The sequence below is a fragment of the Lathamus discolor genome, chromosome 16 (genome assembly GCF_037157495.1).
Source record: "Lathamus discolor isolate bLatDis1 chromosome 16, bLatDis1.hap1, whole genome shotgun sequence".
In the NCBI taxonomy this organism is placed as follows: domain Eukaryota; kingdom Metazoa; phylum Chordata; class Aves; order Psittaciformes; family Psittacidae; genus Lathamus; species Lathamus discolor.
The window spans coordinates 6,278,753-6,299,719 of NC_088899.1; the positions used below are offsets into that span (position 1 = coordinate 6,278,753).

The 20,967-nt window shown below is 45.8% G+C and overlaps 1 protein-coding gene and 1 long non-coding RNA gene across 2 annotated transcripts; one reads left to right on the forward strand and one right to left on the reverse strand.

The window, feature by feature from the left end:
• Positions 1 to 3,218: 3,218 nt before the first annotated feature.
• On the forward strand, positions 3,219 to 13,359 carry ERRFI1 (ERBB receptor feedback inhibitor 1). Its single transcript, XM_065696451.1, has 4 exons — positions 3,219 to 3,321; positions 9,792 to 9,988; positions 10,107 to 10,183; positions 10,804 to 13,359. The coding sequence occupies exons 2-4, from the start codon at positions 9,867 to 9,869 to the stop codon at positions 12,000 to 12,002; spliced, it is 1,398 nt and encodes a 465-aa protein (XP_065552523.1). The 5' UTR covers positions 3,219 to 3,321; positions 9,792 to 9,866; the 3' UTR covers positions 12,003 to 13,359.
• Positions 3,629 to 19,683, reverse strand: LOC136022752 (uncharacterized). Its single transcript, XR_010616321.1, has 3 exons — positions 19,559 to 19,683; positions 7,024 to 7,094; positions 3,629 to 3,946 (listed from the first exon to the last, which is right to left on the reverse strand). It is a non-coding gene; the product is annotated as an uncharacterized LOC136022752 (long non-coding RNA).
• Between the last annotated feature and the right edge of the window lie 1,284 nt (positions 19,684 to 20,967).

Genomic DNA, 20,967 nt, shown 5'->3' on the forward strand with positions numbered 1-20,967 from the left:
GTGTGTGGAATTTTAAGTCATCAAATAATTACAGAATTCATGAATTCTCATGATGGAAATATTTATTCACAGACCATTCTTTGCACTGCTTTTTGCTAGGTTTGCTTTTCCCAAGCAATCCCTTACCAAAGGCTCCATAAGGGCTCCATCTGAACTAACTAATGTGACAGATGGTCTCTGCCCTGCAGAAGCACCTCTGGAGGTGCTGTAGAAGTGTTATCTACACCACCCCCACTCACATAACTAGTCATGCAAAAACTACCACCACAGCATCCAAGTTACACTTTTACCTCTCTTCAGAAAAGCTTTTCCTCTCTGATGACTTACCACAATTACCTTTTCTAGTCATTAACAACGCAGAAGAATATCTAAGCTACTCCCTCCCTCCCTTTCAGGTAACCAGAGGCACGCTTGCCAGAAAACATGGAAAAACCCCAAGCTTCCTGCTCAAGAGCAGCTGCTGTGAATAAACAAGATTAAGCAATAATACAGCAGCTACTGTAAAACAAAGTTAATATTTATAGAAGCTGGCTCACCAAAACAATCATGACACTCTAAAGGACCGTACAAGAGCAATACCTGATGTTCTGTATTAAAAATATGTATCTTCCCATGTTAGTCTTTCAGTGCGAAATTTTACTTTATTAAATTCCTAGCTTTCTGAAGAGATTTTGCCTTTCACTTCTGCAACTGCTGCTGACATTTGTGCCTTGTCTCTCTCAAGACACACAGAATTAGCAACTGAAAACTTTAAGTGTTGAAAATGGGAAGTATCAAGGGAACTGAGATCATTGAGAGGCATACACTGCAAAACAAGCTAGTAATAGGACAGCTCTGATCAAAGGACATCCATTATCACAAGGATTTCCTCTGCAAAGGAATATCATGAATGAAAGTCCGTAATAGTATTTTCTCAGGAAATTCAGACGTTTCATTTATTAAATACAGACAAAACAGGGTACAAAAGAGGTTTAAATCGTCTTGTAATACTGCTTGAGCTGTTGGGCCTTTTATTCCAGCAGACTTGTTATTAACCAACCTGGATGTCCAAGATTATTTAGGAGTTAGTCTCTAGGGCAATTAGCAAATTGCAAAGAGTGGTTTACACATGCCTACAGAACTGTGAATTGGTTTAAGAGTCCTGAAATAACTTCATGTTGCAAAGAAGGAAGAGAAATGAGAATATAACTGTTGGTTCAGAATTCAGCTGCCTCTGTGCACAAGTCAACACAGAAATATTACAAGTGACACAATTACTAAACAGTTTTATTCAGTAGCACGGTCAGAAATTCAAGGCAGTGGCCTTTTAGTGAGCAAAAGCCATAGGGAAAGTCATTTAACAGTAAGAGACAAAAATTCCATGCACATGAACCAACTCCTAAGTTCTCTAATTGAGTAAAACCAGGCCTCCTGATGGAAGCACAGAGGGCCACAGGGTAACATCTGCAGGGAAAACCAGAATGGCCTTTTCCTGGACCAAAGATTCTCAGACACCATCAAGTCAAACCCAAACATCTATTATTCCTCATGTTCCACCGTGGAGGCACAGCAGGAGTTTGTCTTACTGAAGTCATGTCAACACTCTGAAGAAGTTTGTCCGCTGTATGCATCTATAACATTCAATGTGTTTGCACCATCAGTGCACCAACACACCAGAATTTAAACCAGACAGGAGACCCCCAAAAACCAAACCACCACCAAAACCCCCAACACCCTACTTTAACACATACATGCAAGCAGGAAAATTCAAACCTGGAATAACTCGTGCTGCGTGTGCGGTTCATTCACACCAACACCACAGCAGTTCTTAGGAGACAAATAAGCAGTAGGAGAGCCTTAAGAGTAGGAGAGGCCCTAAGAACCAGGGCAGATGGGGAACTTTCACCACAAGTCAACAGAGAAAGCAGAAGTCACCTGCAAACATACACGGCGTCACGCAGTGAAAGCAAGCATTCTTCCTTGTTACCAGTATTAATAACTAAAGCAGCTCAAACCGCACATAGCAGACACATTTTGTTAATCCTATTGTTAGCAACTCTCAGCGCTGGGGGTTTTAGAGCCCCAAGTGACATTCCTTTGTCCAACAAAGAAACGATTGTATTGTGCAGCAAAATTGACCAGACCCCAGATTCACCTTGTTTATGCTGTAAATAAACAGCATCCTCTGCAGATGCTCACAGTCCTTTACACAGTAGCTTTGACTGAGAACCTGCTGCTCTACCACTGTGTTCTACCTCACAAACGTCAAGTGCAGACACAAGATTCACTGGCAGATCTGTGATAACCCTCATATGATTAAAGAGGGATTTACTTCAATGCAAAGTTCAGGAGAAAGAACACTCACAGCAGCGAGCAGTGCAAGGCGCTGGTGGTGGTTTCCTTCTGCAGACACCTAAGGACACAACGCTATTTGGGAATGTCTGTCACTGTAAAACACCCCGACACCGACGGCCAGGGGCAAGGCGGGCGAGGCCGCTCTTACCACAGCAGCCCCCGCCGCCATTTCCCCACGCCCCTCAAGGCCCGTGGGGTGGGAGAGCGCCCCCTGGCGGGTGGCGTGGGGCGGCTCCCGAGCCCGGGGATGGGGGCGCCGGGCACAGCCGGCCGGGGCAGGAAAGGGCGCCGGAGAGCTGGGGCACCGGGCGTGTGCTCGGTGGAGCCGGCCGCCGCGGGGAAAGCTCGGCGCCGGCACGGCTTCACCGGCGCTGCCCCGCAGCCCCCGCCGGGCGGGGTGCGCTCCCCGCTGCGCTGTGAGGGAACCGAGAGCGATCTCTCACGGTGCCGCGCAGCCCCTGCGCTGGCCGCGGGCCCCAGCGGCTCCTCACTCGCGCCGCCAGGCCGAGCCACGGGCGATAGCTCCCAGGCCTGCCCCGCGCCCCGGTCACCCCCGCCCGGCGAACGCGCGCAGCCCGGAGGCGCCCGGCCCCGCAGGCCAGGGCGGAGGGCGCCGCGGCGGGGGCGGCAGAGCGCCGGCGGCGCTGCCCGGAAGGCGCCCCGGCGGCCGTTCCCAGCGCCGAGCTCGGGGAAGGGGGCAGCGCCCGCAGAGCCCGCAGCGGCCCCCGCTCCCCGCCCGGCGAGGCCCGCGCCCTGCCGGCAGCGCCCGCCCGGGCCCCGCCACCGCACCTTTGCCACCCCCGCGCGGCCGCCGCCCCTTTAAGGCGGCTCCGGACTGGAGCGCAGCGCGCGCTGGGCTCCGCCCCCCGCTATAAGAGCCGCGGTCCGCGCGCGGTGCGGCAGTGACCGGGCGCTGTCGGGGCTCGGCGCATGCGTGTCGCGCCGGCGGCCGCGCAGGGACATGCGGAGCTGCGCGACACTGTCGGGGTAAGTGATGGCCCCCGCAGCGGCAGCTGCCGCCGCTCCGCTCGTTGCCATGGCGGTCGGGTGCCCCCTCCGCCGCGGCCTGCCCAGGCCGCTCCCGCCGCACACCTGAGCCGCCCGGTATCGCTCGGCTGCGGCCCGGGGCCGCCCCGTGCCTGCCGCGCCGAGCCCCCGCTGCCGAGCGGAAGAGCGGGTGCCGACCTGCGGGTCGCCCGGGCCGCAGCGCCAGCGTTGGCCGGGCTCCTGGCACGGAGCCGCGGTCCCGGCGCGGCCCACGCCAGCGGGCGCGGGGCGGGGGGGGGGGGGGCGATGGCGGCGGGCCGCGGGCCGGGAGGAGCGCTGGGGAGGAGCGGGAGCGCGGTTTCTGCCCTGGCGCTGTCGAGAGGGTGGGGAAGGGGCAGCGGGGGCCCAGGCCCGCCGCTGAGGCGCTTACCTGCGCGGTCGCGTCTCGGGTGGCCGCGGCGGGGAGCGCGCCTGCACGGCAGGAGCCACTCCGGGTGGGACCCGCGGTCAGGGGCGCCCGGAGCCACATTCCTGGAAATCAACGTGGCGTGCCACGCGTTTTCTGCCAGCCCCGAAACAGTATCAGTGCTCCCTCTCACTCGCCTCGGAGCTGCTCCTCCTGCTCCTGTGAGTAAACAGAGACCGCATTGCGGGCTCAGGCTCTGTGCTTTGCACTCTAATTTAGGATGGCTTAATTTAGAATAAACATTTCTTCATGACCTAATACCCCAGTACACACTTACGTTCGATTTTCTAAAATAGTCAGTCTGTGGTGTTTAAATCTAGAGATAGCACTGTACCCCTAAAGTATTTACAGTGCCTCTCTTGAGCATGTGTGCCTGATGCAGGCATTCCCCATGTTGGCTACACAGAGGGAGCAGTCCAGAGCGACTCTGAGGCTTCAGTGGTCTCGTGTCACTAGTGCATAAACTAAGGACCCTATGCTGAAGCGATAAGCAAAACACTTGCTAGGCTTGATCTAAAGATAAACAGTACTTAAGTATACCTTGATGAACTGGGTGGGAAAGGCTCTGGGGAAAAGGTCTCTTTGTTCAGTTTGAGGATACTTGAATCTGTCATACGAGAATGACAGATGAATGATGCCTCTACCTCACAAACATTTCTGAATTGGATTTATAAGCTGGTCAAGCTTTTAAAGAGGAAACCAAACTGCTCATTCACCCCTGTTACTTTATGCACAGAGCTAGTTTTCCTTCCTTAGCAATTTATCTACATGGGACAGTTTTTTGTTTGGTTGGTTTTTGTTACTAGAAACCCATCTTTTGAGGGGGCATATGTTCCGGGTGAAGCTCTGTGTCTGCCATCCCCTATAATATGGGAATTATTCCAGAAGAAAAAAATTCCACTTCTCTGTAGTGGAAAACAGAATTAAAACTTATCACAGCGTGGCTAACGCTATGGTTATGACTGAGTCAGCTATACAGGAATTTTTATGTCCTGAATGGAAGCTGGATATATTCACATTAAAATTTTCAGGAGGGTGAAGTACCATACCTTAAGCACGCATCTGAAATCTGACAAGCAGAGGCAAGGCAATTGTCTTGCTATTTAATTATTAGTTTTCTACTGGCAATTTACAGGTTCCTCCCAGTTGCTGTGTAGGACCGTGAAATGGCAGCCCAAATATTAACTGAACTTAAACTCCCCGATAAACTGCAGTTCTTTGAGTATATTCAGAAATAACGATTATAATCTAAGTGAGTTGTCTGCTGTTCAGTTCATTTGTCTGTTATAAATTTATGCCCATCATCAGCTGGGGTATACCTGTAGAATTAATATTATTTGCAACCTCCTATGATTTGAGAAGCATTTTTATCCATCTTTACTAAGTGATCACAGTCTTAAACTTTACACCACAGAGCGGTCTATTTCTGGTCGGCAGAATATGTAGAAGAATCTCTCAAAGCTAACATTATGCCTCATTTACAGAACAACTATATTTCCTATACATGGAAAAATCTCCTGAGGTCTGTATTGAGCACGATTAGGTTTGTGACTCTGATGGATACTGAGCTGCACTGTGGAGGTTTGGTGCATAGTAAATAAGATACAAGTATTTTAAGCATATGCAGTTCCTGAAAGTTACACTAACAGCTTTTAGGGCTGCGTAAAGTCCAATTAGAAGTCCGAAATACTTCACTATTAAAAGAGGTGGCTCTATCTCAGGTGCTTACGTTAAATAGAAAGTCAAAGGAAAAAAGGAAATTACATCACATTGTCAAATAAGGAACAGCTAGCTGGAGTGGATGACTTGTAGTGCAAAAATGTGCCCCTCCTCCTGTGAATTGCTTCTGAGATTTGTTAAAGATATGTGGTGGCAAGGTGAGCAAAAATAGGTGGTGGATTTAAGGTGGCCACATTTCTTCCCCTCCCAAAAACAGTAAGTAGGTCTTAGTTCCCCTGTTTTCTCTTTCCCATTTCTTACAAGACATCTAAAAGCTGCCCAAAATCTGTGCAGGCATTCCGAATTCTGTATAGCAAATTGTTGTGTTCCATAGCCATTAAGTGAAACATTCTAGAGCATGCTTTGGTCTACTGTGCATACCAGAAAGGTTTTCTCTATTACAAACCTGACTCGCCTCAAATATTTGGTTGCACTGGGGCTGGAAGAGCAGGGAACAGAGTAAGAGTCTCTGTGTGATCAGTGATAGGCATTGAGCTAAAATACATTAAATGCTTCTTAGTTTCTGAACAGAGGATTACTGTTTCTATAACAAGTATTTAGGGACATATATCCATATGAAAATTGTGTATTTGTGATGTTTTATAATTAAACTTTGTCTCTCAAAAATTTTCCCATATATTCCCATATACATTCCTCACTATGTAGCTACCCTACTGTTTATGGATACATTTGACCATTTTCAGCTTAGACAGTTCCATCCTGTTATTCATCATTCATCAGTTCAAGTTTGAAGATATATTTAGCCTTATTAAAAAGATCAATCTCATCTCCAGTATTTGGAATATAATTCGTATTTGTTAATGTGAGCAGGCATGAATGATAAAAAAGTGTCTCCTTTGCAGTTACCTGTCTGACAGTGGATGGTGTCGATAGCTTCTTAATGCACAGACAAACCTTTGAATTGCCCTGGCTTGTAGCTGCCCTGTAGTAATTACTAACTATAGATTGAACTAACTCTTGTTTCTTTTGAATAACACTGAAGCTGTAACATCTTCAAAAGTGCTCAAAGTGCTTCGATCTTTCCAAGTGCTACACTCTATGCATAGCTGGGCCAACAAGCAGGGCAACCGGAAACCCATTTTGTGCAAACAAGCATGAGATTCAGAATGCTTCAGTTACTGCAGTGTCCATTTTCTTTAGCAAACATAGCTTGATTTGATTTCTGGTGAGTTTAGATCCTTAAGTCTTTAAGGAGGCAGGACTGGACCAACGGTTACAGTGAAAACTGTTGGTCTTTATCTTCATGACTGACTTCAGAAAAAACTTTAAGCCAATTACTAGAAAATAGCAGCTTCTGAAGTACGTACAGCTTAGCTTTAGTGAGAGCACTGTATAAAATCCAGAGTTTGTACTCCTCGATTACATGTCCTCATGGCTCCCTCGTAAGACACTGTTTCTTCAAACAAGCTTATGCATGTTTTAAAATATAAGCGCCAACTCTCTAGACTCCAGTGCAAAAGTAACTAGACGATTTAGTGAAAGAGCACATGCCTTACCTCCGTGATACTCCTAGCTGAAGGCATGGAGGGCAGTTTCATAACTGGCCATTCACGAGGCAAGTCACCTTCTGTGGATTCACAAAGAGGGTATTGTTAGAAGGCAGCAAGTTTTATGGCTGCAAAACTGGACCTATTTTTAAAAAACACAGAGTTGACTGAAACAACTGAAATTACCTTTTCCCAGAGTAAGTCAATATTTAAGTCCATTTCAGAAGTCGAGCTTAGCATTCAAGACAGATTTCAGAGGCACGATTGTGCAACTATCAGTCTCAAGAGCTGAGATTTAGACAGCGTTCAGAAAGCTGACGCAGTAATCACTAGCAGTGGTTTTGGTGTGGGATCTGATGGAGGACAAGCCCTGCAAGGGTTCTGTGTTATCACAGCAAGCACATTACCTGTGCTCTCAAACTGAGAGTGTGGCAGTGCCACCTCCCCCATCTAGTTTTTTTAATATCCTAATCAATGTTTTGCTCATGCCCTTGTTGTATCTTGTATGTGTGCTGAGATGGGGTGCTATCGTGTGCTGACCGATCAGTGTTCTGTATCAGTGATTTTTCAACTTGGGACTTGCATTTGACAGGAAAAATACACTGAAATGGAAGCACAAACTCCTTCACAGGCACTAGCCTTAAGTTCACTAATTCATTCTCTTTCATTTCTATTGTAGATTCATTGCTTATAGGGTAGGATCTGTGAGGCACAATAAATCACTGCTCAGTACAGTGTGAGCTGATGTGATGGATGTTTTATTTGTGAATTGTATTAACGTGATACAAAGTCATTTTAGAATTGGTGCTGTGCTTGTATGGTGCTGCTTAAGTTCTGACTGATTTCTCCAGTCTTCTGTCCCCCCCAGACAAGGGTTCTGCTTGCACTTACAGAATGGGAAGGAAGAACTGCTGTTAGAGGACTGCTAGAGATTTTGAAGTCATTTGCTAATCAAGCCTATGGTATTGCTTATTGGGGCTGTATGTTAGTATATCATTTTACCATGAAAACCTACAATTCCTCTTTCTGGGAAGGGTCCAACTTGACTGGGTAACGTGAAAATGTCCAAGGCTAAGCTAGCTTTTAAGGAGATTATCTGAAAAGGAAGAACATAGTCTTTACTAAAATCAGGAAGGCTGAAGTAAGGAGGACTAGGACTGTAATAGTCTGCTGCAGCAGACAGAACACCAGTTTATTAGCCACTGTTCACTTCTATGAAAATTAACAGCCTCCTGTCTAGAGTTCTTAAATGCCTGGCTAAAATACTTTGTATAATCCCACTTCCATTGACACAAGAGCAATCACAGGATCAAGTTAGGATCAAGAAAACCATCAGACTCAATGTGGTTAGTTCTTGCACATTATGCCATACGTATAGTTAGAAGCTGTTTTGCTTTCATGATCAATCCTGGACACAGTTCACACTTGGGAAAGCAAAGCAGAGTTGTTTTTTCTCAATCAATTGTTTATAAAAGGCAAATAGTGGTGTCAGACTGCAAATTAAATCCTGGGGCACCTGGTTTCCAGCCCTGCTTAGGAGTCTGCCCATCCCTTATGTTGCAAATAAGTATTATGGATCCTTCCTCTTAAAGGACAGGAAGATTACACATCCCCACAGAACACCTGGTGTTGAACAGATTTACCATAAGCTATTTATTGTCTGTACCCCATTTTCTGGCAGTACCATACTGTGAAGGGGGCTTCTTGACACAAGTGCTGCACTGATGTAGCCCTCAGTTGTTGACTGACTTTTCTTTAGGTGGAATTTCTTCTTTCAGGTGGTAGGAAGAAGGAAGCTCATGTTAAAAAGAAAATGGTCATATACTTGATTCTCAAGAGATAAAAAACAGTTTCGGGTGGGTTGGAGTTTTTGTAGGTTGTTCTGGGCTTTTTAAGCAGCCATACAACACTATATTGTACTTGCTGAATTTAGGATATTTGGGTAGATGAAGCACAGACCCAGAGAACTTTGCTTATAGTCTTGGCCTTAACGTCTCCTGTCTTCAGCACGTTGACTACTTTTACACTGCCCCTCTTCCCCAATCCATTCTGAATTTCCCAAAGCAAGCCCTATGAGTCAACTTGTTCCTTAGACTATGATTACTTGTTCAATATAAAGCAGTTGCCAACACTTTTTTTCTGTCATAAATGGGCCAGATAAATGTGAATACAGCAGGAGAGTTTAAGATGAGATTCTTTTACATCACTAGATTTCCAGTTTGTTTGAAAAAGCTAAAAGGCTTAAGGATGATCTAAGGATCTTAGTACTTAATAATAGTGACTGCTTTATATAGAAGAAGTTTTGGATTCTGATTTAAGTAGTCAATAATGCTGTTTATTGGAGCAAAGGCCATTTGTTAGGCTATTGAAGGTTAAACCAGACTAGGCTGTTAGATGTTGGCTACACTGGAAACCATCAACTCACTAGCGAAAAGACACAACTAAAGATAGATGCCTACTAGAAAGTTAACAAGATTGTTTTGGAGGATGAATTTTGCCTAACTAAGCAGTGTATGTACAAGAACTGAAGTTGTTGATGCGCAGTTGTCATTAATAGCTTTACTGAACGTGTTTTTCTTTCTTCTATGCAGTTGAATTTTGTAAGAGAAGTTACCTATTTTTTATACTGTAGTAGTCTGGTAAAGTTTTCCTATTGGCAGGTACTAGGGCAGAGGCTTTTCCAGAGAGCTGTTCAGCTCCTCAAAATACTGACATTTCAGTTGAGAGATGAACTCCTCAAGTTTGCATTTCTGATATTTATGTCCTCTCTTTTGAAGGGAAGGAGAACTTCAGGAAACCTGTCAAGGACTGAATTTCTAGCGTTGTGAGACGTCACCAGGGAGCAGTGCACAATGTCAACTGCAGGAGTTGCTGCTCAGGAGATGAGAGTCCCATTAAAAACCGGATTTCTTCACACTAGTCAAGGCATGGGGAGTCTGAAAACCTGCTGGGGTAGCCACAGTGGATTTGAAAAGTGAGTGAGGCTAAAATTTGATCTATTGCATCTTCATATAGATGCGATGAGCATTACGAATACTTATACCAGTGCTGACCAATGGTTTATTTACAGTGAAGACTTCTTTTTCTTTTAGTACTTTCTTTAACATGGACCCTATAGCAATGGCATATAATTTGAATCCATCAACAGAGCCACATTTACCATCCATTGGTAAGTATAAAGACATAACATATTTGTATTTACTTAGTCTACTGGATTTGTCTTGGGGGGGCGGGGGGAAAGGTAAATCCTCAAGTCTTCACGGAGACATTAAAAGCTTTCTCATTCTGGATATAAGGCTGCCCTCTGGTGACAGGATGCAAGAAAATGCTGCTGTTCGAGCCCAGCAAAAAACCCCAACCATTTTCAAGAACACAGTCAAGTTAAAACAAACAAACCCACCCTTTTCCTTGTCCTTAGAGGCCTCTGAGTTGCTGTTACACTTCAAACAGAAAAGCCATTTAGTAAAATAGCAGTTGTTCTGTCATAGTCCTTTTTTGGCATCTCTGTAGCTGTAACTGTTCTATTGCTGATGCTTGGGGTCTCTTGGGTTACATTATTTAACTGGAGGACTGGCCTAAGATAGTAAGGTAATCAGCTACTCTCTTAACTAAATACATAAATCCATGACCAGGAAAGATACATAATAGCTACTTTTTGCTACCACAGCATTAAGCAGACATTACTTATTGTTGCATTAGAAGGAATTAAATGTTATCTATGCAGTGGCAAAGTCATGCACTAGAATATTACTTGGAAGAGCGTTTCTAAAGACTTTCTCACTTTTTTAGGGCACTCTTCCAACCACGCTTCCGTGAATGACCACAGCTTTGCTGAAACTTGCACCCAAGTCCCATCTCAGAAATCCAGTCCACCTCCTGTAAGTCCCAAAACTGAACAGCCCATTTCAAGATATGAAGACCATCTCGTTCCTGGCTTTAGTAAACTGTCATTAACCATGGGCTGTGTTTCTGAAGAAACTCCTCCTCACATGCCAATAAAAAATGGGCCAATTCAGTTTCTGTCTGCATCTTCCACTGACCGGAGTTCCAGGCCACTGCCCCCTCTGCCTATTTCTGAAGACCTTACTCCAGATGAGGTTGACAGGGAGGTGGAATTCCTCACTAGCTCAGACACTGACTTTTTGTTAGAAGATTATGAACTTCCTCCTTTTAAATCCAGTGCTCCAAGCCGGCGGAGCTTTAGGGGCTGTGGACAAATCAACTACGCATACTTTGATACTCCAACAGGACCAAAACCAGAAGATGCCAACCCTACACAAAGCCTAAGTGGATATATATCCAGTATTTATCCTCCTCCACAGCAGCTGCATCGACGTTTGCGAAGGTCCCATTCTGGGCCAGCTGGATCTCTTAACAAACCAGTAGTAAGACTATCTGGACACTTAAACAGGTCTTCTCCAAACTCTGATGAAGATAAACCAGAGATTCCACCACGAGTTCCCATACCTCCAAGGGCTCTCAAACCGGATTACAGAAGGTGGTCAGCAGAAGTTGCTTCTAGTGCATACAGTGATGAAGACAGGCCTCCAAAAGTGCCCCCCAGAGAACCTTTGTCACGCAGCAATTCCCGCACGCCAAGTCCCAAAAGCTTGCCATCATACCTCAACGGGGTTATGCCCCCCACCCAGAGTTTTGCACCTGATCCTAAGTATGTCAGCAGCAAAGCTCTACAAAGACAAAATAGTGAAGGATCTTCCAACAGGGTCCCCTGCATTCTTCCGATCATTGAAAATGGTAAGAAGGCCAGTTCAACGCACTACTACCTGCTGCCGGAGAGGCCTCCCTATTTGGACAAGTATGAGAAATTCTTCAGAGAAGCAGAAGAAAGTAGCTCTACCAGAGAGGTTCAGTCGTGGTCTGATGACTGCACAGCCACTTCAGCCCCAGCAAAACTGGACTTGAAACCTAGAGTGGACATAGCTGGTCATCTGAAACGGAAACATCTGTCTTATGTGGTTTCTCCATAGTCTCTGGAAGCACGGTCTCAGCTCAGCTGTTCAGGATGGAGCTCAACTTTATCATGTTACAAAGTTCTTCAGGTTCTCAGATAATGAAGTAGGACCAGTTTGTCCCCCGAGAACTGAAAGTGGATGGTAAAGTCCTCTTATGCTGCGTATCTCTGATATGTTTCTTAAGACTTTTTTTGTCTTGGTATGTATAGCTGAAAATCTACAGAGATTCTATAGAAACATATGGAGGGGTAGTAGTCACAGTTGGCCAGTTATATGCTACCTAGATGAACGTATTTGGTAGTCATGGTATTAAAGAATTAAATCAATCTAGCTTTGCTTATGAGTCACTTACAAAGCTACAACAGGGCAGATAATGCAGTACAGGTTCTGTATCAGGCATTTCCAAAAGTTCTTTCACACAGGAGCTCTGCTGAGAACAGACTGCCCTCTTTGACTAGGATATGCCAACCTGGTAAGAAGGTAGCTGCAAGATCTGATATCCACTTCAAGACTTGGCAAGCATATTGGAAGTGCATTTCGAAAGATTAGCCTATTTTACAACTTGATTTGACACTAAGACTTTTAAAGTGAGTTAGGTTTTGTGGATTCTTTCAGTTGCTAGACAACACTTGGCTCAATTTTGCAGTTTTTCCTAGGAGAGACTTGGACCAGCTATTGCTAAGCCTCTACTGCTGCTCTTTTCCTGCTGGATCCTAAAAATGTGTGAAAGTGGCCTGAAAGTGGCAGAGGATAAGAGCAGCTCTACAGCTGCTATTAGGCAGGCAGCAACAACAACGTGCTTACCTAGAGTCTGGAATTCTGACTGTATTAAATACAGAAACACAGCACAAGCTGGTCTTGTGGTTTGATTTCTGTTCAGTATTTTAAGGGAGGAGAAAGGTATGAGGAAAAAACGTGATTCCATTTATGAACAGTGTCAGTCCCATCTCTCGCTGCTTCAGATGCTGCTTCTTGCTGTTCAGTTTTTCCTCGTTGTGCCTCAGCAATCCATTGTTTCATTGAGGTGCCACATTTGTGCACTGGCAGTTTCTCGTGCTCATTTTGATTACATTTATCCTCTTGCGGATAAGCACAAGAGACAGGGTGCTCCTTAACGGAGGTGCAGAAGATGAATGTGTTCCTCCACAGAAAGAAACAAGCTGTTTACAGTTTAAACTGCTGAATGAGGTGTTTGAGCTATTTTAAAGCTTAATTTTTATTTGTTTTAGTACAAACTAAATGAAGGTGAAATACATGCTATAGAAATGCACTGATATTTCTGCATTGTGTACAGTATTGAATAAAAAAATCACTTTGTATTTTGAATATTGTCATGTCTTGAACTTAATAAAATTATAAAATATTTATGATACATTTTGGGTTTTGCTTTATTGCACAGTGAATGCAGTTGTGCATCTGAATGATGTTAAATGTGTAGCAAATGTTGAATTCAGCTAGCATTTAATTCAGATTTCTGCAGGAGTGTTCAATAGCTCACATTGCACACCACTGATTTTAATTCCTCCTTCCTGCCTGGCAGCACAGTGCCTATAGTTTTGTGCTGGCAATAAACCATCCTGTAAGATTGAGTTATTCAGCTTATCATTTCCACATTCCAAGGTGGAAAATGTCAAATGGGTACTTGCAACCTTCCCCTTAAAGCTGAGCAGCTTTAACCCTAACGCCTCAAATAACACTTTCTCAGTTACAGTCACTGCCGCAGCAAACAGATTGACACTGCTAAGCTGCAGCTTGTTCCCTGTTGATTGTGGCTTGGCACAGACTCAGTAATTGTCATTTCAGAACTCAGCCTAAAACGAACCAACTGCCCTCTCCTCCAGCTTTTGCTTCTGGGTCCCACTCCATTCCCAGTACTTGGAACAGGCTACTCTTTTCCCCTTACCTGGAAGCATGTGAATTCCCCAAAGCCCTCATCTCACTTCGGCTCTTAATGGCATTTACTCTCAAATTAGGAGCAAAGCCACTCCTGGATGGAAGAAAGCTTCCCCATGCAGATGCCTCACAGAAAGCTCTTCATGCTTTCTCAGTGAGATTGGTTTGGCTTAAAGCACTTGGGGAAAAGCCACACTGTGAAATTAACCCCTCTTGACAAGGAGGCCAGCCCTGGCATTCGGTATTCCTGGATGTACAAAGCATTGCATTTGGATAAGTAAAACAGTCTGAGCCACTGCCCTGGCTGCCAGGTCTCACTCCCTGTTCTCTTTGTGAGTACAGTGATGGGATAAGGTTTCTGTCCTAACTCATTGCACTTCACGCCTGATAGTATTGCTTACTGACTTGACTTCTGAAGTGACTAACAGCTGAACACAGCTTGGGTATAAAACAGGGCATTTGTTCCAATTTCCCCAGCTCACACCCTGGCAACACACTTTCATTTCTGTTAGCAGTGGAAGTTCCCCAGTCACTGGGCTAAAATCTTTTCTGCTAATGCAGCAGCAAGACACCTTCTGCTTCCTCAGAATAAGAGCTACTTCTGAGTACAAGCTTCAGATTTACAGTGCTGAAAGGCTTAAAAACCTTGTACAGCTTGTGCTTTTGAATGGCCTGGCATAACCTCTACTAAAATGCCAAGAAGATTTTTAACCTAATCTCTATTACAGTTTTTTGTCAGAAGCAAAAGCTACATTCTCTTTTCCTGAAAGTCCTGGTGTTGTCTACTCAGTCCGGAGTATTTAAATAAAGAAACAGAATTAGTCTGCAGTGAAGCTCTTTCCCACTGTGTGTCAGCTGAAGAACAGTGCAGTTACAGCTCCTTCCAGAAGTGAAATTATGAAGCTAAGTTTAGTGCAACTGTAACTGAAGTAAAGCAGATTGAACCTGAATTGAAAAGAGCAACTGCTTGGCTACCAGCAAGACATTCAAGCAGGTTACAGAGCTCACGTGCCTCTTCACTATGAGGAAAGTAATTCATAGGCAAGTCTTGAGCATTTCAGTAGCTTCCCCGTTTTCCCTTTAAAAATACAAGTAAGGTTTCACTGAGGACTCGCTCCACAGTTCCGTGGTTGTCTCTGGGTGATGGTGATGGGGTCACTGACAAAGGCAGGTCAAAGCCTCACTTGCATGTTTCTTGGACACCAGATTCCTGTGCTTTGGGGGACAAAGTTTGCATGATCCAAGGAGTGTATTCCATTTTCCAAGTGAGTAATTAATGCTGTAGAGCTGTGGGGGAAGCTTTGCAAGTTCTGGCCAGAAGACATTTCTCTGCTTGTTCCCTGGCACATGATAAGACTTGTCAGGACACAACATGCTTTTGCAACAGCCTGATCACATTTGAATATTTAGGGCTTGGGCTCACCTGGGCAAGGCCTGACAGTGCCTCTGAGGAGGAAGCCCCTTGCCAGGTGCATTTGACTGGCATAATCACACTTCAAAGTTGTTAGAACTTGATACACTGAGGCCTGAAGAGTCAAGGAATTTTGAGGTACAGCAGGGAAGAGAGACCTACACCCAGAGAAAGGCAAAGCTCCCCACAGCCTCCTTACTGAAAGAGGGGGGTACTGCTCACCCCCAGCAGTCTCTTTCTTCCCTCAGCAGTACTGTTGTGACCGCCCAGCCATCGGTGCCAGGAGGCAGCGGTTTTCCATTTGCTCCCAGACTGAAATAGGTGCAATTGCCCCTGTCCTGAAACTTCAGAAGAGCTCTTGCTCTTGCATTTCCTCCTGCTCCAACCTTGGGTTTCTTCTTAAGCAGTTTTTAAACACTTCTAAAGTGGTAGGTTATGCTAAAGGAAAGCATCCATCTAGTCCAGGACACAGCCACCAATTTGGCAAGGGCAGTTATTACAGCAGGGAGTAGTTGCTGATGGAATTCAAACTGAGTCTTGTCAGGAACTCAGGGTTAAGATGATGACCAGATCAGTCATGGTGGAATTCCCACCCTTCAAACTCATGATTACAGACTGTGGCCCTTATAAACACTTTAAATACTATGACAAGTTGTATGTTAAATACAGAGTCTCTAGATTACCATCAAGAAGGAAACTTAAGGGTAACAAGATGCATAATTTCATCTCTAGTAGGGTCTCTGCAGTTAGGAAACTCATTGACTTTGTGTGTGTGCATGGAGTGGTGCTGGGGTAAACTTAAAGTAGCCTAATCTTTCATTTCTTGCTAACTTGCTTACAAAAGCACTTCTCTTCATTTAAAATTGAAAACATTCAGCAAAATTTCTCATAGCTCCTTGGCACTGAAAATTCAGCACAAGAAGCTTAATTATACTTATTAATATTTGTTAAATATACTTATTAATATTTGTTCATGGCGCTGCAGAGATTTCTGGCTGCTGAGCTGGTGATTAGCATTTGTAAGCTGCAAGAGGTGTTACCCCCACCCATCCTGCATTGTAACTCAGGCCTTGCATAATCCCCACCCAAATGCCTATTTTCATCCACACAGCTCATTATTTTTTCTGAATCACATATGGAAGACACACCCGTGATTGCTCATAGACTGGTGCTATATTATTTATATATTGGTGTGCACCTTGATCCCAGTTGTGGTTAATTTTGGAGAAGGTGTTAGGTATTCCAAATTGTAAGTGGCATGCCACTGAAACATGGGAACCAGCACTGTTATTCATTTCCTTACAAAGTGATTCAGAGGAAGAGATGCTTCTGTGTGTAAAATCTGCAGCTTCTTGCTGAAGATTAAAACTGTTGCCCAAAAACTGTTATCATGTGAAAGCCACAAGAAAAGAAGAGAGCAAATATACTGCCATGAAACGCCAGAGGAAAAAAGCATGCCAGGTTACCCCACCATAACCACCCTGAATCTGCTCGAGGATGCTCACCACTGCACATTGAGCCATGGTGATAAAATACTAAGAGGCTTTCCATGTACCAAGTCCTGCATCTAGCATAGGATCATGAAGCCTGGCTCAAAAGGATGATCTGCCCACCACCTACCCAGGTGACAGAGAGGCATGTTTCTGTCACCAAAAATATTCATTTTACCTTTGTTAATGTGTCTATTATGCTCACAATGTCAAAGGCACAGACAGCACTAGGAAGTGCCCTTCTGGAAGGCAACTGCAACACACAACCAGCCCTATACACTTCGCAGTCTTTAGGCATAAGGCTCTTTGGGAGCTTAGAGACTTCAGGGAAGCTCATATTAAGGACCACATCAGCTCATGCCACGTCAGGTCCAACTGCTGCATGGCAAGATGCAAGAGAGACATAAGCAAACAGCCAGTGAACCTTTGCAAGGTTACTCATTGCCTTGCAATCCCTACATTGTCACTTACCAGCTGCTAAGCAACATCCAGAGGAAAACCAAGACTCCAACCATATTAGGCCGTGCTTGGTGACTTCATTTGTCATCTCTCACGTTGACAAGTTATTCAAGAAAAGTTTCCCTGCATCCTGGTTGCACGCCCCTGCACTTAGAGCTTAAGCAATTTGAATTGGGACTGTGCTCTTATGATGCAGAATCTGTATCACGGCACGTGGCAATGCAGAGGCCTCTAACAACGCAGGGTGGAGGTGAAATGACAGCACACACCCTGACACGTTCTGTTGTTCATGGGATTTAAATAGCCTGAACTGCTTTTGCTGCTGGGAGGGAGGGCTGCCTTGGCACAGAGTATTTTCTCATCATGCTGTAAAAGCCCAATGCACTGAAGTGGTCACTACCTTAAAAGCCACAGCAACAGACAGCCCTGCCTGAGACATGGGTGGCAGTGAGGTGAGTGCCAGTGAGCTCCTGCCTTCAACAGAGGCTGATGGAGAGCTGGCATGGAACTGAAGATGAAAGACTAGCCTGAAGGAAGGATGAACTGCTTAGCTCCTAGCTTTAAGTGGCTTAATGCTAGTGTTTCGTAAAGACCAACAGTCTAAACATACATGTTTTTAGGAGTGAAGAGACCATGTTAGGCTATTTTCGTCTAGAGGTTTTATCAGTCCCACACCCAACAGAATTGTTCTATGGAATAACCAAGGACCCCATCACTCCCCAGGCAACCTCTCCCCTGAGCCAGGGACAGCAGGCACAGGCAGCAGTCCAGTCCTAGCTTTAGGTTACACAACGTGGCACACAGGACTCGGCTCCTGACTGCTCAGCCTCTCCGGCTGCTGTAACTGAACAGGCCATTTACTGCCTCTCCCAGGCCACGCTTCTCCTGTCATCCGAGCTCCATCAGACCTACACAAGCAAAAGCAGTCTCCACAGCACGCCAGGATGCCATTGCACGCCCTGAGCAGCACGAGTGAGGCGGCTGGCTTACAAGCAGTCCAGCTCGGAGTGACCCACGCAGCACACACAGACCCCGCCAGCCCACGGACGGTCTCGCTGTGAGGATCCACCGAGTTCTGAGCGTTCGGGGCTCCGCGCAAAGTAACGCACACGCGGCCGAGCCGCTCCCCCCGAGGGACACACGGCCGGGGGGGGTGCGTGCGGCGGCCGCCGCACGGGGGCGCGCTGGGCCCACGCGAACCGGAGGCACGGCTGGAGCAGCCCCCAGGGCTCGGCAGCGGCGCTTGGCTCCTCGGTTTAAGCACGGTAAAGGGGTTAATGGCCTGGTTAACGGGGGTTAATGGCCGGGTTAACGGGGGTTAATGGCCTGCAGCTCCCCGAGGAGGAGAACACCCCAAAACCAACCCGCTGCCTTTTGCTCCAGGTGTTTATTTGGAGGCTGATGGGAAAGCCCACGTCTCCGTAAGCCCATACAGGATGCTGGAGCTGTATTACTCCTAGACTTTCCCAGTGGAAGCACTCGTTTCCCTTCTGCACGACCGAAAGGAACAGAAAGCACGCTTTTACAAACCACAGCGGGAAAGCAACCAATTCACACATCAGATATGGCAACGAGAGAAGTTAACACAGATAAATGCATCCTCTGTGGCCAGTTCTCGTGGAGACAGCACTTCCCTACTACCCAACAGGAGAGTTCCTCTTAAAAACTGCTGTGCCCATCAGCAGTCAGATTTGCCACCACTCAAGGCAGCTTCCGACCTGCCGGTCACCATCGTGCCCAGCTGGGGACTTCAGCACGAGAGGACTTTTTCCAAGCCATATACAAAATAACACAGGAAGAAGTGGGAGCCTGAGGCTAGAGCTGCGCTTGTGCCAAAGCAAGCAATGCTTTCTTAAGAGAAGTCATTATAACTTGAAAATGTTTCAATGTACAAAAGCAGGCAGCTCCCAGAGTTACAGAGCAACACGTGCAACTTAGAAAGTGGTTTTGAAACTAGAGACCAGACTCCCAAAATTATTAACTGGAACTGGAACAGCACAGAGAAACCAAGCACCTAGTTTAAAGAACTGTAGCTGCAAAAGTCTCAATAGAAATATACCTCTTAAGAGGACAGCAATTCAGAAATCCCTAAATTCTAGAAGCAAGATCCATAAATAGTCTGTAAGAACTAAAGTATCCCTGTTGCCAGGTTTAGAGCCAGCAAATGATGCTGTATTGCCCAGTCCCAAATCCTGTATTCTCTTAACAGCAAACACAGCAGTACTGACTAGCAGAGAGCAACAGCAAAACAGCCAAAAGCAAGAGCGATGCCAGCCAGGGCAGCACCCACAGCAGCGAGGGGCACAGCCCCACCATACCTGAGCAAGAAGAGCTGAGCATGTCATGCAGAAACACCACCTTCAGCAAGCAGCCCCATGGCTTTCCACCTGGCAGCTCTGGAGCAGGGGCAAGCCCAAAGCCAGACCAGAAACCCCTCAACAACTCCAACTCATCAAAGACCAGAGCTGGGCCAAACCTTCAACTTATACAGAGCTCCTGGCCACAGGTGAGGGTGCTGAGGGGGCACAGGAGAGTCTCATCAGGACCAGGATGAGCTCTCAGGACCTACAGGTGCTGCTCAACCCTGGAAAAACTGTTTCCAAGCTGTTAGAAGGAATGATGGATGGTCACTGCTCTACATCAACTTTACTCCCTCCTCCCTTTACCATTAGTGCAATGGCCTTGAATTAAATTGCTAAAGGTACTTAAGTATCTACAGGACTAGAAGGGCCATAAACTCTATGTAAGGAGGAATTATTTAAGGTTGTACAAAGGGATAACTGTTGAACAGTCTGTTAGAAAGCACAAAGGCTCTAAAGCCACTAAAGAGACTGAGCACAACACAGCTGTGAGCAATACCTAACTGCTGTGCCAGTAAGTGGAGCCCTCAGTGCACCTGGACAATATTGAGGAATTGAGTTACCTAAACAATAGGATACTGGGTTTTACAAGTCTGAGCCTGCTTCTGGAGCTTAAAATGTATGTCAGTCCCATTTCCCAAACTGTGGCCAGCAAAAGACAAACCAATAATGCTGCCTACTCCTTTAACTAGTGATCTACTGGACAGAGTACTTGAGATTCAAGAGAACTGGATTCTATTCCCTCACCTACGGGTTGTGCGGCTGGACCTGCTCTGCATACAGAGCTCTGCTGAGTGTCTGTGCATGCAGACAAGTGGTGCATACTTCTAGAACAGCAATACATCCTTTCTTCTGGAGGTACAGACTGTGAACATAAATGATGGCAGGGATGCAATGCTCGTGGTTCTCTAGTTGGCACCTTCCTACTTTTCTGGTACATGCTTATCTTTCCAAACAAGTCACATGTCATCCAGGCTGCTGGAAGGTAACTGCCTTTTACCATTTTGGATCATTGTTTGTATCCTGCACTATGATGCATCTTCCTGTTGAAAATTACCTGATTAAGTAACCATGCTTTGCTCTGACAGTCACTGTGGGTTTCATGCCTTGTAGTTAGGTCATAGCAAATAAGATGCATATTCAAAATGGCTAGCAAGCTGTCCAGGGCTTGTAATTACTGGATGAAGCATATTCCATTGTGTACTTTTATGGCTGTAAGTACTACGGTTCAGGCTGTTTTGCATCTGTTTTAAGGCAATGCTTTTCTCTCTCCAGAAGAGCATCCTTTTTCTGTTGCTCCGAGGGACATATTCCTAGGTCAGGATTTCCACCTGCTCACAGTGCTGTGCTGTGTACTTTGTGGAAAG

Excerpts from the sequence above, each read along its gene's own strand:
- ERRFI1 (XM_065696451.1), top strand. The coding sequence starts at position 9,867 with ATGTCAACTGCAGGAGTTGCTGCTCAGGAGATGAGAGTCCCATTAAAA. Across the intron at positions 9,989-10,106 it reads AGCCACAGTGGATTTGAAAA|TACTTTCTTTAACATGGACC; the intron begins GTGAGTGAGGCT and ends TTTTTCTTTTAG. Across the intron at positions 10,184-10,803 it reads GCCACATTTACCATCCATTG|GGCACTCTTCCAACCACGCT; the intron begins GTAAGTATAAAG and ends TCACTTTTTTAG.